The sequence below is a fragment of the Panthera pardus genome, unplaced genomic scaffold, assembly GCF_024362965.1.
Source record: "Panthera pardus isolate Hobbes unplaced genomic scaffold, ASM2436296v1 HiC_scaffold_6, whole genome shotgun sequence".
NCBI lineage: Eukaryota > Metazoa > Chordata > Mammalia > Carnivora > Felidae > Panthera > Panthera pardus.
Genome location: NW_026526991.1, coordinates 105536705 through 105554791, shown reverse-complemented (window position 1 = coordinate 105554791; position 18087 = coordinate 105536705). Strand labels below are relative to the sequence as shown.

At 38.7% G+C, this 18087-nt stretch overlaps 2 protein-coding genes across 37 annotated transcripts in view; one reads left to right on the top strand and one right to left on the bottom strand.

Moving 5' to 3' along the window:
* The window catches only part of CACNA1C (calcium voltage-gated channel subunit alpha1 C), a 752487-nt gene extending 750182 nt beyond the window's left edge, over nucleotides 1-2305 (bottom strand). For 12 of the 35 annotated variants that reach the window (XM_053895066.1, XM_053895071.1, XM_053895077.1 and 9 more), the window contains exon 1: nucleotides 1826-2304. In XM_053895066.1, the coding sequence (XP_053751041.1) occupies nucleotides 1826-1964 (139 nt within the window). In that variant the 5' untranslated portion in view covers nucleotides 1965-2304. Of the gene's footprint in view, nucleotides 1-1825 lie in introns of all 35 variants that reach the window. The other 23 variants (XM_019464993.2, XM_053895080.1, XM_019465006.2 and 20 more) reach the window with 3 other exon arrangements.
* DCP1B (decapping mRNA 1B) overlaps nucleotides 1-18087 on the top strand; it is a 58665-nt gene that overhangs the window by 35375 nt on the left and 5203 nt on the right. For both annotated transcript variants that reach the window (XM_019465033.2, XM_019465032.2), the window contains exons 4-7: nucleotides 5231-5297; nucleotides 7448-7583; nucleotides 15487-15615; nucleotides 17117-17989. In XM_019465033.2, coding sequence (XP_019320578.2) covers nucleotides 5231-5297; nucleotides 7448-7583; nucleotides 15487-15615; nucleotides 17117-17989 — 1205 coding nt within the window. The remainder of the gene's footprint in view (nucleotides 1-5230; nucleotides 5298-7447; nucleotides 7584-15486; nucleotides 15616-17116; nucleotides 17990-18087) is intronic.

Here is an 18087-nt window from a genome sequence, read left to right as displayed (position 1 = left end):
TACCCTCATTTCTCCCTCCCTCCCATCTTTCCTTTTTTCCTTTTTGAGAGTCCATATCAAACTTGTTTTTAAAAAAGGCTAATTCCCATCTCTTAAAACCAAGCCTACACCTCAAACATAAAAATTGTTTCAATCTTTATTTACTTCATTTGTAAGGTGGGGGGAGGAGCATATTTTAGAGAAAACAGATTGAACCAGTAAAAATGACATTGACTAAGTCATTTTGCCTTGTTAGACCACACATTCCTCATTAGTGAAATAGGTTGTTGAACTGCACACTTCTTAGCTGCCTTCCAGCTCTAAAACTTCATGATTCTAACTTCTGATTTTTTAACTACCGGTGATCTTTCAAGGGGTAGGAGCTGGGTGTACAGACTTACCACCAAATACCAGTGACAAGTCATCGTCAACGTGGCCAATCTTACAGAAAGATTCAAGAAACATGATATTTGAGCAAAGTCTCAAAAACAAGTGTTTACATCAATTAGATGTTGGTCCTTACATTGGGGTTATTATTCCACTCATTTGGAAAAGACTTGGTGAAAGGAATGGGGTTTGAAGGAATTTTAAATTTTGGTTTATCCTTAACTGCGCAGAAGAGATTTATGTAATTTACACTGCCACATTTCCATAGCTTTCCTAGTTAAAAAAGAGAATTTAAATGCCTTCTTTGCTGCATTCTAAGAAGCATATATCCTTTTGCTTTTGAATGAAATTATTAAAGAGGGAGAGAGAATGGGGCGCTTGGTGGCTCAATTGGTTAAGTGTCCATCTTCAGCTTAAGTCATGATTTCACGACTTGCGGGTTCCAGCCCTGCATTGGGCTCTGTGCTGACAGCTCGGAGCCTGGAGCCTGCTTCAGTTTTTGCATCTCCCTCTCTCTCTCTGCCCCTCCCCTGCTTGCGTGCTCTCTCTCTCTCTCTCTCTCTCTCTCTCTCTCTCTCAAAAATTAACATTAAAAAAAAATTAAGGAGAGAAAGAGAAGAGAGCATTACCAAATCAGATATCCTTCTCATGCCTATTTAAACTTTACCTATGTAATTATGAATTATCTACTTCCTAACTATATGGCAATATGCCTTATATTTTGAAGTTGCACAAATATTAGCATGAATCCTTATTAGACGACTGCACACTACCATTCATGATTTGGAGTTGAAAGATATTTAGGGTAAAACATGGGGCAAATGATATATGGCTTAAAAGAACATCCTATATAGAAATACTTGTTAGGAACATAAGCCAGATGAGGTAAATCCCCAAAGAACATCCAGAATGAACTAATGCTCCAGGCTAATACGAATCCAAGAGTGCATTTAAGGACCTTTGATATTGCCTCTAATGACCTCTTAACTACCCTCTTAAATTTTTATCAGCTTTCAATTTTTCTGCTGAAGAAATTTAAAAAGAAGAAAATACCATTATCAGATATAATCAGCTTGCTCTCTTTGTCATCTGTGTGTACCTACATATTCAGACATGAAATCTAATGGGGGAATTTTTACTTTCCTTAATCTTGCATGCAGAATTAAAAAGAAAGTGGAAGATTGTTGCTTAAATAGATAGGTGAAGGCAATATTACATTGCCTGTTGCTTCAAACACTGTTTTTTTTCAATTGAAATTTTCCAAAGCATAAGATAGACCAGGACAGTACAGTTTTCAGCAAAATTTCACAACTGTGCTATTGAAAGTCCTGCATTAAATACGAAGAGGATTGCCAAAAAGATGAGTTGTTACATCACACGTTCTAGATGTCATTAGAATATTTCAGAGTAAACTTCAACGTGTTCTTTCTAGCCTTTACTCCACTTTTGGGTTACTTACCTCCAGGAGGGATGTAGAAACGGTTGAGTTGAGCTTCATGCACCAAAGTGCCCTTAAACTTCACCTCTGACTCGGCAGAAGGGTGCCTGGGAAGCGGCTGGTATGCAGGCGCAGCAGGCTGAACAAAGGCTCGAAGCATGGTGGATGTCCAGATGTGGACTAATAGTTCAGTTTTTTAAAACAAATCTCCTCATGAGCTTTTCTCCTTGTAATTTCTTAAAGCCCAGAAGTCATTCCCATTTCATTGTTCTACAAGTTTACACCGCTGTATCACCTCGCAAATTTAGGTCCCGGTGATTCCTTTTTAAGTGTTAGAATTCGAGAAACCACACCTTCTTTTTTGGTTCTTTTCAACCTATTTTTTTCTGTCTTGCCTGCTGTACTCACTGCCTACATATGGATGGGCCTCTCCCCCAGTGGCTGTACAAGAAAACTGGGATTGAAATGTGAAGTTAATGGTTTCTGTCAGCCTGTCAGCTCATCACCTCCCTGAGGCATGTTGATCTCTGGTTTTTATATATCAGCACGAGCTGCTTTGATATAGCCTCTTGTGTGGAAGAGTGATAGTTTTGTCCAGGGGTTGGGAGACCTTGGGCCTAAGAGGCAGAAAACTTCAGTTGGAATGTGCACGCTCATGTAACTGTTGGCCCTTTCCTGGTGGAATGCAACTCAAGTTGCGAAACTATTTTAAGGAGAAAAAAACTTAGGTCCAGTTCTACATTTTATCTCAGTGTTACCCTTCAGTAGCCGGGACTGTTAGTCGGTCTGGTTTTTTCTCCACCGACTAGTTAAATTTTATGTTCAAACTAAGTATTAACTGGGATGAAAAGTGCTATTTCAAAATGATCCCATTTTAATTTTGAAGTCCCGTTGTTTTAGAGATAAATGGTCAAGTCCTAAAGAAACCTCCACCATGTCTTAAATAGTCATTACAGACCTGATCTTCCCTTCATTCTGCTTTGGCATCTGAAAGATGTTTTCATAGCATTTTTCCTTCCTAAATCTACATTTCAGTTACCTCATGGTAATGACATTGTCAGACTGCTTTTCTGTTTGTATCAACAGTTTCCTTGGCATCTAACTCTTATGAAAACCTAATCCTTATGTCAAATGCCACAAATGTGTAACATCAAACAAAAAAAAATGACACTCAAAACATTTCTACTAATACATTCTACAGATGAGACACAAATGGCTCGTTTTCCTCTGCCAGTGGGCCTGGAGTTTCTTAGTTGTGCTGTGTTTTTCTCCCCTGCTACCACCTTTCTCTTTTGATAGTTTTGGGAAACCCAGTCTCCAAGAAAAGAAAGGTTTCACTGTAACCAAAAAATAGACCAGGCTCCTAGTTTTATAACTACAATTAAAACTGCCACAACACACAAATGTATTCAGATTTATTGTCGTTGAATGTCAGTGACCTAATGCACTTTTGCTTACAAGGACACAAGGCTCAATGGGTGAGTGTATAGGAATCTGTGTAGGCAATCAGAATAGGACATTAGTGTGGATGGATTTGCAAAGAACCTTGAGTGAAAAGCTTTAAGATACACATTTAATGATCTTGAGATGAAAGAATTTCTTTTCAGTATTGAGGCTCTCTCAGCACATAAGCTTCAGAATTCAGATGTTCTTTTTTCAAAAGATTATCAATGTACTAAAGAGAAATATGTGTATGTATTTCTAGGAGGATAAAATGGTCCTGTTCAGGAAAATGCTGGAGGGTTTTTCCATTTTTTTTTTTTTTCCTCTTCACATGTAGGTAAGATAAAGATTCCTGGCACACTAATCATATAAAAAGTTTAAAACCTCATTGCCACCTTATGGCGAGTCAGTAATTCAGATTTATAGGGTTCCTTTTAAAAAATATATCTGTTTAAAATAGCACTAAAGAGACATTTCCTGAAGCTTTGTATCTGAATCATTACTGACAAGAAGCAGAAATCCCACACTGAGGCACTGGTCAGACAGGTGGGGAAAAGAAGTTGTTAAAATATCAGCTGTTTTAATGACCAAATAATATGTATATAATTAAATGTTTTGAACGTTTAAATTTTTAAAGTTTTTCCTTTAAAAAAATATTTTGTTGGGGCGCCTGGGTGGCTCAGTCGGTTAAGCGGCCGACTTCGGCTCAGGTCACGATCTCGCGGTCCATGAGTTCGAGCCCCGCATCGGGCTCTGTGCTGACAGCTCAGAGCCTGGAGCCCGCTTCAGATTCTGTGTCTCCCTCTCTCTCGGCCCCTCCCCTGTTCATGCTCTGTTTCTCTCTGTCTCAAAAATAAATAAACGTTAAAAAAAATTTTTTTTTAATATTTTGTTATTTTTCATTGCTCTATCGTAACATTGCTGCTATTTTCAATGAAGATTATTTAAATGTATCTGTAGTTAATGCATCATTTATATGATTAATACCACGAAATCCTTAGCTAGATCTTTATAAATGTACTTTGGAACTGTTTAGCCTTTGCTATAAAAATGATGTAAATGGGCACATACTAAAGTATACAGTTTATTTGAAAATTGTTAGATGAATCCATAGCAGCTACAACTTACTACATTTTTCTTTCATTCCTAAATGAGTAAGACATAGTCACATCTCATCTTTCTTTTTTTTTTTTTTTTTTTTTTAATTTTTTTTTTTTTCAACGTTTTTTTATTTATTTGTGGGACAGAGAGAGACAGAGCATGAACGGGGGAGGGACAGAGAGAGAGGGAGACACAGAATCGGAAACAGGCTCCAGGCTCTGAGCTATCAGCCCAGAGCCCGACGCGGGGCTCGAACTCACGGACCGTGAGATCGTGACCTGGCTGAAGTCGGACGCTTAACCGACTGCGCCACCCAGGCGCCCCACATCTCATCTTTCAACAGTTGTAAGTTTTCTGTACATTCTGAAGGCAGAGATTTGTTACTGAATTTTATTTTTTTCTGTACTCTTTCTTAACTTACAGCTTACAAAGCCAGTTTTTCAGTTAACATATTCCTGAGAGAAGGAGAGAGGTTTCTAGGCCTAATTTGTGCATCAGGTTTCTGAATACTTAAAGATGAAATACATATATAAGTGTGCAGATGGAGTCTAGAAACAATGATGCTTCAAAGCCAGGAGTTTAGTCTTCAGCCTGTATTCATTCATTTAAGAAGCATTTGCCAGGTGCCCATTATGTTCAGGTACTATATTGTTAAGGGCAACATACTTTATTGGGGGTATATATATGTGTCTGTGTACGCATAAGACCACTACAGATTTCTCTGTGGCCTTAGAAAATTCGAGTACTAGGTTTTCAAGCTTAAACTCCAGTGATTGGTTTCATTTATTTGTAAGTGTGTATTTTCTTCAAGATGGAAAGGGAATTTCTTTCCCTTTTGTAGTTTTGAAGGTGCTCATAATTTGTTTGATGTGTTTTTTGCAGTGTCCATTTATGGAATTTGGTTTTATGATAAGGAAGAATGCCAAAGAATTGCAGAGCTTATGAAAAAGTAGGTACTGAAAGGCTAAGTATTTTTCAGGACATGATGATTTTGTTTGTGTTTCCCAGTATGACTGCACTATACTCTTAACAGAATATCTCTCTCACAGCAATCCTTTCCACAGTGGTTAGGAAAACATTTACTACTACTTAGATGAAAAACAGACATATTTTTACATTTTCACTAGATAAGATCCCTCAGTAGGTAGAACAGTTCACCTCATTTTTTTTTTGCATGTGTGAAATATCGATGATATGAATTGTTCCAGATGGCAGTTTTCTTCAATATTTTACTCATTTGCAAATTAGCAGTTTTTTTCTTTGAAAAGCTATTAGTATAGCTGTCAGTAAAAAGAACACTCTGAGCCATTTTAAAGGCCACTACACATTCTCTAAGATCTTCCATTTCCTTCCTGCCCTAAACTCTTTCCTTTAACTGCATACCCATGGTTATGGGAGGTCAGAATTTCCTCACATCTCAAATGCTGTTGAGTACGTAGACTTTATTTTCAATCTTGTTGGAAATATCTGGGTTAATATTAGTTTAGTGATCAGTAGACAGTCTTTTTTTCTTTTTGTAGCTAGTCTCTTTTTCTTTTAATCTCTTGATACGTTGTGGTTTGTCCCGTCTGCATTTTGGGAAATTTAAATCACTGTCTGACTTTCCCACTCTTGGCTCCCCTGACTGCCTTGAAAGGAAGGCCCAGGTAAGCATGCTGTCTATTCTGTGATTGGTTCTTGAGCCCCGACGCTGCTCACTGGGAGGCAGTTCTTTCCCTGCTTTATGGGGATGGTTTAAAGCCTCAGAATGAACTAAATTTCCTACACATGCCATATCGCAGCCAGTGACTGGACTTCGCCAAACACACAGTATGGCTGCTGCCCGCATGGATTTGACAAAGCATCTCCATCTGTAAAAGAACCATTTTCCAATTTTAAATCCTGAGGCAAGGAAATGACTTAAAAGTGACCCCCCAAAACGAAATGTGGGGAACACTTTTTTATAAATAGATTTCTGAAAATCTAGCTTGTGATAGCTAATTGTAGGTAACCAGCTCAAGTTGCAGATGGTGATTAAGTGTGCTCAAACTGGTATTTACCACCATAACAACTAGTTCCTAACACATTCATGTTATTGTAAACTGTGCAATGGATAATAATAGCAGGATTTTATATAGATTAAAAAATACCCTGTGGCTCAGCCAAGAGGCCATGTTAAAATTGTTAGCATTCTGCAGTAATTACTTAACAGCTGGGGCAGGAAATTGATTGTTGACTAGCAATAAGCAGCTGATATGTGTGGATTCCGAGCCCTTCCTCAGTTAGAATTAAATCTCCCAGTAAATTCTCAGATCTCTTTTACCATAAATGACATGGCAGTTGTAAAAATTTGAGCTGAAAGTCAAAGCACACAAAAGGAAAAGTATTTTTCTCAGTGTCACCTAGCACCACATAGGAGCAATCTGGTCTCCCTTCTGTATTGTTTTCAGGAAAACAGAAGACACTCTACATTGCTCCATTTGTTTGTTAGTTTGTTTGTTGTAATGCCCCTCTTCTAGAGTGGAATCTTCATAGTTCATAAACTGCCAGAGGACTACAGGATTTGAGTTGCTGGAATCAATTTTGCTTTGACTTCAAGGCATATTGAAACAAGGGGGGGGGTGGAAATCTCGATATGCCATGCCGTTTGCTCAGTGTTTGAGAACTCTAAATTGGGTTTCCTCAGCAATTAATGAGTCCTGTCAAATGCTCTAAATGAGGAGTCAGCAAACTTTTTCTGAAAAACAAAACAAAACAAAAAAACAAGTATTTTAGGCTTTGTAAAGCCATAGTTATCTGTCACATCTGCTCAACTCGGCAGTTACTGTGCGAGGCAGCTAAGTGATACAGTAGCAGTGTGTCTGTTTGTAACTTTACAAAAGTAGGTGGTGGGCCAGATTTGGCCTGCAGGACATAGTTTGCCCACCCCTACTCTGGATTCATTTATGTACTCACTGTACTCAGGACCTCCACTCTTATTTTTCTTCTTTCAATTCCTAAGCAGTCTTACTTCTATGACTATAGCAAGACAAAAACAACTGGGTGAGAATTGGATGGTTTTAAAAGCCATTTATGTTGAGTTCGTTTTTCTTCTGTGGATTCTCCCCTCTGTTTTTCTAGCCTAACTCAGTATGAACAGTTGAAAGCCCATCAGGGAGCTGGAGCAGGAAACTCCCCGATGATCCTCAATTCAGGAGAGGGCAAGGAAGTAGATATCTTGCGAATGCTCACCAAGGCCAAAGATGAATACACCAAGGTGAGTTTTTGTCTTCCCTTGTGAAACATACTTAAATCCTACAGTGGTAATATGCTTGTTGGGAAAGGCTTAGCGCTATTCCTTCCACCAAACAAAATTGTATGACAAGTTAAGTCTTTATTTGCTTTCAGCAGGATAAAGAAGACTTGTTTGTTTTAAGTGGATTAAAAGGTAGCCTAAGAAATCAGCAGGCTTCATATATACAAATAGTACCCAATCAGAAGGTTTACTAGAAGACCCCATTTACAGTAGCAACTATTAATATAACATTCTTTGGAATAAAGGTAACAAGGAAAGGGCAAAACCTGTATGAAGGCATAAAAATAGACTTGACCAAATGGAAATATATGTCCTGATCTTGGATAAGAAGATGAAACTTAAAGCTTTCACTTCTGTTTAGTCTGTAAATTTAAGATGATTCCTAAACAAATAAAGACTGGTTTATTTTCTTCTTTTCTGGAGCCAGACATGTTGATTGTAAAGTTCATCAAGAAATATACAGGAAGAAAAGCAGCAGAAACTCTGACAAAGAAGGGCACTATTGGGAGAGAAGGGGCAGCAAACTCTGAATATTAAGGCATTAACACCTAAGCACATAAAACACTATGGTCTTGATGGTATCGATGCATAAACAGCCAGAGAGACCAATGGGACAGGTGAGAAAGTCCAAAATGACCCCCCATTAGGATGTCATTTAGGATGAAGATAAAGATGAAAATCTCAAATCAACTATTTGAGTGGATATTTAAATAAATGAAATGGGAACAAATGGTAGCCATTTGGAAAAATAGAAAATTGGATTTGTCCCTTATACCAGGATAAATTCCAAATTATTAGAAATTTAAATGTAAAAAAAACCATTCAAGTACCAGAGAAAAATTTGTATGGATTTCTTTGTAATCTGGAAAGGGAAAATCTTCCTAACTATATCTTAAAACCCAAAAGCAATTCATTCAGCTATATAAAAATCAAAAATAAATGTTTTGCCTGGTTTTAAAAAGTGGAAAGATATATAAAACTGAGAAACATTTATATTTAAGCAACAGGAAGAGGGTTAATTTCCCTATTTTATACACTGCTCTTATAAAAATTGAGAAGTAAAAGATTGACACTCTCTAGAAACATAGGAAAAAAGAAAATTAGGGAAAAATGATAATTAAAACCTAGGATTTGGAAACCAGCTGAAATAATGTACATAACTGAATATCATATTGTGATATAATTACTTAGAAAAGAAATTAGAGTGACTTCAGAGCCCCATATTTGGACCCTTAGTACATTATATCTAAAGGACATAAGGACCCTTAGAGCATTATATTTGAAGGACAAAAAGAACTGCAAAGAAATTGTAAACTTCATTCAGTGGTTTTATTGTTAATAATAATATTGGCATTGTAATTTTTTTAGCTGTCATGGATATAATAAATGAGTATGTTTATGTGCTCAGAACAAAACCTTTCGTATGAGAGAAAAATATTAAGTTAAAGTCATATAATGTTAAATTTTAAGTAGAAGTGTGAGAATTAGTTCATATTTGGTTTCTTAAATATGTAGTTACTAACTTCTACCCTGAAGAGACCTAGAGATAAGTGACAACCCAGTAGCAATAAGCACCCTTGGCCCCAAGATTTTTGTTTCTAAATACTGTTCCCTCCTAAAAGGTATCAGCGCTCTTTGAAGAAATTCCCAATTCCTATATCCCATGTCTGGGATAGGAAAATCAAACAATAGGGTTATGTGAAAGGGGCACAGAAGTCAACGCGAAGGGACCGCTAACCAAAACATCAAATTCTAACATCAATAAGAATGACTACAATGGATTGAAACACATTGCATATATATAATCTGTGAGTTCGTGGTGATGAGAGAGCAAGCAGACTAAAAATATAAAACAAAACAAAAAATAATTGTTGGCTATTCTTGGAGGTATTAGGACACCAAGTCGTTCCTCTGATAATTGGTAGTTTATGGGAAGGAATTAAGCATTTACCCTGCCTGCCCAGCAGGGACCAATTTTCAGAGTAACCTCATAATCCTGGTTTAGGAGGGAAAGTTCTCAACCAAGAATTCCAGCTATTAAATGTAGATGAAGTGATAGAACTTAAAATCACCATAGTAAAATAAGTGATTCAAGCAATTGTCATTAGTAATGTTAATATTATGAGAAAGTTTGATGGAAACTTGACCATGGAAGGATCAATCTGCCACCATCTGAATCCACTGATCAGTGCCTTTAAAAGTCAGATAACCAGACATCACATGCCTCCTAATGTGATATAATGTGAAACAGAAACATGTAGCACCACTTCGAAATGTTCTTACATGTCATTAGATCCTGAATCTAAGTCTTGAGCTTTCTTAAACTTTATAGTTTACAGAAAATGAAAGGGAAGAGGGGGAAAGGGCAGGTAGAAAACAACTTCAATGACACAACAAGGAAGCTCAGAAAAATCCTGAGGGGAGGGTACATAGTAAAGGACAACGGACTGAATTTCTTTAGCATGCCTTTGACTTGATGGTTGACCTTCTCTTGATTGTTGGACTGTGAGCTACTTGAGTACTAAGAACATCCTTCATTTATCTTCAGAACCTTCAGAGCTCCCAGCACATAGGTGCTAAATAAATGATTGTTGAGGGAATGAATACAGATGAATATGAATCTGAATTAACCACAGTTTCATTATCCTTCGATTGGAGGGCCTGGACAGAGGATGCTTTAAAATGCCAGATTCAGTCAGTAACAACTATTTCTGTATTAGTTTTGTGTTTTGCTTAATTCTTTAACAGCCATTGAAAGATATCCTAATGACTTGGTAACTGTCAACTCATTATACTTTAGTAATTGCACTATGTTAGGCACACCAAAGATTAATCTTAAAAGGTGACATTTTTGCCCTCTGGGAACTTAGGTTCTGTGAGGACAGCTTAACGATGGCCAATAAATAATGAATGCAAATATTGAACAAAAATTATTTTCTTTCTTCTCCCTCCCTCCTCTCAATACACACACACATATGCATACACACACATACACACATTCACATACGCAAACACATATATTGTGTTATTTTTCTTTTATGATGTTTTGACATCTTAAAAGTCTTCTGGTTGGGGACAGAATCCTCCTCCTTGGGCTAGCCCATTCTTAGAACTAGCAAAGGGCCCAGTCAGAGGATGCCTTTGACATGCACACTAACCAGTCTAGAGCCATCCCTCCTGGATCTGGCCCCAGCACCCCAGGAGGTAATATTCCTCTGCCTTAATCATTTCAGAACCAGGTTAGGCTACTAGGGACCACCCTGTAGTGTAGAACATACTGCAGTTATCCAAACTAGCCAGTCCTAAAGTGCAGAAACCCCAGCAGAGGCTCTAGTCTTGGCTTTCCCTTTGCTCCCACTTTCTGCTCCCTGCCCACCCTGAGGCTGCCCCATGTGGCCCTGCGGGGCGTCCTGTGCCTCCTGTTTCTAGGACCTTTGAGTGTAATTTTGTTTCCTGAGCCTCTCCAGTGTCTCCTCTTACAGCTGCACCTGACTGTCTCATCAAAGGACACAGAACACACACACAGAAACACTCACACGTGGTTTTGGAGATGTCATGTAGGCTATCACTTTATACCGTACCTACAACTTGCAGTGTTTCCCCTCACTTTGTTTGCCCTTCAGAATCTACATATCCTTCAAAGCCCAGTTAAAATTCCACTTTTACATGGAATTTTCCCAGATCTCTTCATTCAAATTAATTATTCTTTCTACTGAACTCAGCAGTCTGTTACTATTTAGAACTTATTTTGTTCTTCCTCGTTTGTTACCTTTAAGTCAACTTCTACCACTATAAACTTGTTGAGGTCACGGGTGCCTGGGTGGCTCAGTCGGTTGAGCATCCGACTTCGGCTCAGGTCATGATCTCACGGATTGTGAGTTCGAGCCCCACGTTGGTCTCTGTGTTGACAGCTCAGAGCCTGGAGCCTGCTTCGGATTCTGTGTCCCTCTCTTGCTCTACCCCTCCCCCACTCATGCTTGCTCGCTCTCTCTCTCTCTCTCTCTCTCTCTCTCAAGAATAAATTGAAAAAAACATTAAAAAAATAAAAAATAAAAATAATAAACTTGTTGAGGTCAAAACAGTGTTCTATTCATCATTATGCCCCCATATTGGTTGTTATAGTGTTGACGTGAGGTGCAGATGTTTAATCAGCGTATAGACTTGCTTTTCTCTAAACCCAAATACATGTTATATGCATAATGTTAATTGCTCCAACTGTGTGATAAGCAGAAGAAATTATTCCTTCTGTCATTAACAGCCAGTGATGTAACCCAGGAGCACCTGAATCATCACATTACTTCTCTGGTCTAAATTCTTCCTGGTTTCTCGTTGCCTAGTATATGAACCTTTGGACTCTCCAAGGATTACATAACATAGCCCCAGTTTATTCTTCTAATCTCACTACCTTCTACTCCACCACCCCCCACAAATATTTGAAACTCCTACCAAACAGAGTAACAGTGTCACTTCCTGCAAGTGTCTTCATGCCTTCTTCCCATGCTGTCCCCTCTCCTTCTTTACCTGCCAACGTATGATTAGCCCTTCATGGCCCATTTCAAATGGTCTTTGTCCATCCTGTTATTTCTGATCTACACAACCTGATGTATATGCTCCTCTGTGAACTTCCGTTGCATTGTGTAAACCTGCTTTATATTTGCCTGTGTTTGTGTTACCTCCTCTCCCACACACAGACATTTCAGAACATGTGGAGATCATGAGTAAAATGGCTGTGAGGTACAGGAAAGGGGGAACACAGAAAGAGGCAAAAGAGAAAGAAAACAAGATTTCCCTCGGACTTCTCGTGTGAGGAAGTGCCTCTCCCATCACCAGGAGTATTCAGGAAGAAACCACATGATGACATACCAGGATACTAGAAAAGAATCTCACTTCTCTGGGTAGGGATTCAACTCAGTGATTTCTGGGATGCTGCCCAACTTTAAAATTACTCAATTCTTGAAAATCCCAAAAATTAAGAGGAGGAAAACTTTTGAGCTAGAGGTACATGATATTGGTAAAGTGAAGCCTACTGACATCAGATGCAATTACTTACATGAAGTTAATAAAATAATTTAAAAACCTTATTTTGGCCAATATTTTATGTTTTTTCCCCTAAGCAACAACTTTCTGTGAATCTGCTGTAAAGTAGCATGATGTTAATTTGAGCTTCATCTCTTTTTACCTCCTATTAGACTTCTAGCTGATATGCAAATGAGCAATACAGTAAAACCACCAACGCTCAGTAAGAAAAAGAACCAGGGCCAGAAAGGATCCTTGGCTGCATAGTTAAGTTCTGAGTGTGCAGAAATGGACTATGTTGTGTTTTGTGGTTTAAGGCAAGAATTAATAAGTCTCTTTTAATATACTGTGATTTATTTATAAAATTAAAGAAATTACTAAGTGTCGTTTGATGTTCAATGAGGAAAGTCAAAAAAGTAGAAAAGGGAAATAAAAAATATCCATAATCCTATAACCCCAAGATGTCTACTTTTAACGCTTTCAGTATATTTTCTTCCAGGCTTTTCTCTTGGCATGGGTACATATGTTTGTGTGTTTCTGTGTGAGAAAATGAGATCATGTGACATAGTTTTTAAGGCTTTAAAGAAGTGCCTCAGGATCTCTATGGAGAATCCATTATGCACTTTTTCCAGCTCTGTGTTTTTTTCCAAGTATCATAGAGTTATTTGGGTCGAGAGAAGCATAGAAAATTAAACAGCTGGAAAATGAGCTACGAACTATTGAGGCAGATGATGTTTAATTCTGAGCAATTTGATAAAGAACAATTTTTACATGAAAGCAAGGCTTCAGTGATGGATAGATAGTGACACAGAAGACAGCTTATAGCAGTTTTACTTAGAAAGGCTATCTGGGGCTTATGCATAGCAAGAAACAGCAGCTTCTCGGCCCATGCAGATATGTGTATAGCAAAGGTGGGGGGAAAATCTGTTTTTCTTTGTTTGAATTCAAGGTCCCTGAACAGAGAGGATGAAAAAGTACAGACACAGTCATTCATTGAAAGTAATCTGAGTGTCCTCTTTCTTTTACATAGCAAGCAGAAGTTCTAGGCTTCCATGCTAACATTTTGTAAGTGACTCTATCTCAGGCTGTATTCTTGTCTTGTGTTGGTTATTGCCTTGGAAAGCCAGGCCAGTTGGTCCATGCAGCCACCAGCATTCACCTAAGAATTAGAAATAACATTTTTTGACTCAAAGGGATTTCACCTCCCAATCAATCTAGTGCCAAATACCCAAATTATTGATAGGACTCTTGGAAGAAAATAAGTCCTATGTACAATTAATTTTACAAACACAAGTGAACATGGTGGTAATTGACCCCATACTCTTACATCCTTGAATTAGAAAATACAACCCAATAACTGTAAAACACCTTAGATTCTTGAGGAATAAGAGTGTCTTTATAGCTCATTCCATGTCAGGGACAGTGTGAGATATTTTCTGGCCTGAGGCCTTGACAGTTGAAACTAGCAATGCTATGGAGAATATAGAATAGAAGGTATGGTTTTATATTCAGTTTTATTTGGTGTTTCAACAAGGTAGATACTGACATCATTGCTGTATTCTTGGTGTTATAAATCCTACTGTGTTAGCAATTGCATGGTTGGTTAGATTAATGTATGATAATGATTCAGTATTTGAAATGATGAGTCTTGTCTCTTGTCTCTTTCTCTGTGAAATTCTAATTTGTAGTGAGTGGCTCAGAACACTCAGATTTGAATTACTCTGTTTATGTAAAACGTCATTTATTAAATAAAGATGATGTTAGCAGTTTTTAAATCAATGGTTTGAATCAGCTTTACTTTTTGGTTTGTAGACCGAAAAGTTTACTTACTTTGATAATGCAACTCCCCAGTTTTAAGTCAACTGCTAGTGGGTGAATAAACCATACAGTTATCCAGACATGGCATTTAAAGAATTGTTTCTGGGGCACCTGGATGACTCAGTCAGTTAAGCGTCTGACTTCAGCTCAGGTCATGATCTCACAGTTTGTGGGTTCAAGCCCCGCATAGGGCTCTGTGCTCCCAGTGCAGAGCCTGTAGCCTGCTTGGGATTCTGTGTCTCCCTCTGTCTCTGCCCCTCTCTGGCTCACACTCTATCTCTTTCTCTCTCTCTCTCTCTCACTCAAAAATAAATAAACATTAAAAAATTTAAAAATAATAAATCATTGTTTCTATCACTGTTTTCATTGAAAAGCATTAGACTCTCCATTTCTTTTTTTTCCACAAGTAAAAATCTTTATTATACCATGTTGAAAAGTGTGAAATAATGTAAACAAACAACAATAAGCATATGGTTAAGTAAGTGATACTCTCTCCATTTCTTTTGACAGAGAGCAAGTGAGTGTGTCCACATACTTGCATGAGCGGGGGAGGGGCGGGGGGGGGGAGGGGGGGAATCTTAAGCAGGCTCCATACTCAGTGCAAAACGTGACTTGGGGCTAGTCTCACAATGGTGAGATCATGACCTGAGCTGAAATCAAGAGCCGGATGCTCAACCAACTGAGATACCCAGGTGCTCCTAGACTCTGTATCTTTAAACTATTGCTTCTTAAGCATATCCATAGCCTTTCAAGCATCTAGGTATCTCAGAGTCTCTGGGTCTTGCAGACTGACACTGTTGGTAATATTTTTAGGGCATTGAAATTGTACAACAAAGAAAAATTAAATTTGAATTTGACTTATACTCAAATATAGTTCATATCAGAGGAGATAAAGTAATTTTCCTTTTTGCACAAAAATTTATCAAAAAATAGCTACCAATTAGATAAAATAAAGAGCAACAAGTTATGTACTTTTAAAAAGATTAAAGCTTCTTTTTCACCAAAAATAAGGTTCTTTTTTCCATTTCAGTGTAAAACCTGTTCTGAGCCAAAACAGATAACCAGTTCATCTGCTATCTATGACAACCCCAATCTCATCAAACCAATTCCAGTGAAGCCTAGTGAAAACCAGCAACAGCGCATACCTCGGCCCAGCCAGGTACAAGTCCTGTGCTTTTCATTTGCCATGTCTCTCTAGAATTCTTAAAGAACTTTGACCCAGAGTATAGTCAAGGGAGAGCCTGGTACTATTCAAGGGTGCTTCAAGGTAAACCCAAGAAAGAGATTTCAAATTCAAGATTTTTAAAAAATTACTATTAATGTATTCTTCCTAGAAGCAGGTTGAAATTTTTAATTTTGGCATTTACCATAATCTGTGCTCATCTCTTGTGGACTTGAACTCCTTAGATAATATATTTTTTAAAAAACAGCAAACTCGTAACATTGTCAGAGCTGACAGGAATACTACCTGGCAGGCCTGTGTTCTTCTGAGGTAGGTGGTTGGCTTCCCAAGGCTACTGAGGGAAGGACACCAAGGCAACAAGTCAGTTAAACATTTCTGAGCACTTCCACCATACTGGGTGTGGCGCTGGGCACTGAGTGTACAGAAATGGATTCCTGTTCTGAGGAGGGGCATACAATTCCCCTGTAGACCTGATGATTTGTCATGGCATTTGCATCTAAATATATAAATATGATGGCATATTTTGTACATATATTTTTCAGAATAGTGCAGCATTAACAAAATTGCTAATCTGGAAGTCCCATTATTGATTACAAATGTGACGTGGCTATTTCTGTTTCCTATGGTTATTCCTCATTAAAGGTTTGGTATTTTTTTGTTTGTTTGTTTTTAAGGAATTCATTTAAATCAATTTTGAAAATGAATATAGAGCCAAAAGACATAAAAGACTGTCTAAATGAAAGGCTCATGTTGATTTTTTTTAAAAATAAGTCTTTTCTAATTATGTTTTAGCTTTCTTTTATTTTTGTTTGCCTTCCATGGAAATTTTTTTTAATAGAGAAACTGGAATAGGTTGACTTTAGAATGAAGCTCATGTTTTCTTAGTCCAACAACACAGGAAGCAGCAGAAGGAGCAGGAGGTGATACAGAGCAGGAAGGAGGTAGCTTTGTGACTGATCGGGCCAGGGCACATAGTATGTATGCACATGATGATTGTTTTAAAGCTACTGGTATATAGTTGAAAGGGTCAAGTTAGATTAGATGACTTAGATTTCTTTCCAGTCCTAAATTTATAATTCTACAAAAATCCTCACATTCCTGTGCATTCTCAGCATCTTCTTGTACTCTGCAGGGTTAGGCGGACTTCCCGTTGAAGAGATTATTTCCCTTTTAGTATATGTTTGTACCATACTGGTCCCCTGTCTGTGAACCCCAAGCCCATCAAGGACCTATTTTATCAACAGATGCTAGAATATGACCATTATCTCAGGGGTGGTAGAGAAGAATACTGAAAATTTTTGACCTTAAAAGGAGGTCTTAAATTTGTAAAATTTACTATAATTATAGTTTTTTCATCCCTTCTAATTGATCCTGTGTAAATAGAATAAATCATCAGTGAGGTTAGTTATGTTTCATAGCCCCCCTATATAACCAAATTGTCTATAGAACCATTTTCAGACATTTTTATTTTTTCCAGACCTTAGACCCTGAACCACAACACTTGTCCTTGACAGCTCTCTTTGGGAAGCAGGACAAATCTACATGTCAAGAAACTGTGGGGTCCCCACAGACCATCCGCCACCAGCAGCAGCAGCAGCAGCAGCAGCAGGAGAAACTTCCGGTCAGGCAGGGGGTTGTACGCTCTCTCTCCTATGAGGAACCCAGAAGACACTCACCCCCCCTCGAGAAACAGCTCTGTCCAGCCATTCAGAAACTCATGGTCAGGAGTACAGACCTCCATCCATTGTCAGAGCTGCCTGAAAACCGGCCCTGTAAAAATGGCAATACCTGTTCTGCTGGGGAGGTTTTTCTGGGACCTGTCCAGCCAGGGTCTCCCCATAGCATTGGGACTTCCTGTCATGTACAGAGTGCTTCCAGAACTCAGAACCTGTTGGAGAAGCTTCAGAGCACCCCAAGGTCAGCAAACAAGTATGAGCCTAGTATACCAGCACCTGCTGGCTCAGCTGCCCCAAACCTCAGCAGCACTCTCCCCGCTGCCACCCCTGGCGCTCCAGTAAGGGGACTGGTGCAGGCACAGGTGGGGTATTTCAATGGCTCCCTTCCACCTCAGACACCAGGACATCAGGCTCACGGAAAAGAGCAGTCAACACACCCGAGACCGACACTCCCCCTCTCTGGCAATCAGATGAGCAGCTCTGGAGTGATCTCCCCTCAAGAGTTACTGAAAAAGCTTCAGATTGTACAGCAGGAGCAGCAGTTGCACGCATCTAACCGGCCGGCTTTGGCAGCAAAGTTCCCCGTGGTAACCCAGAGCTCTAGGACAGGGAAGACCTTGGAGTCCTGGATAGACAAGACACCCAGCACAGAAAAGCAGACTCCTCTTTTTCAGGTGCGTGTCTACAGGGGTGGGGGCGTGGGGGCGGTATTGCTGCACTGCAGTGAAGCTTGACATCAGCCTCTGTGCTCTAGGGACATTTCTGTGCAGAG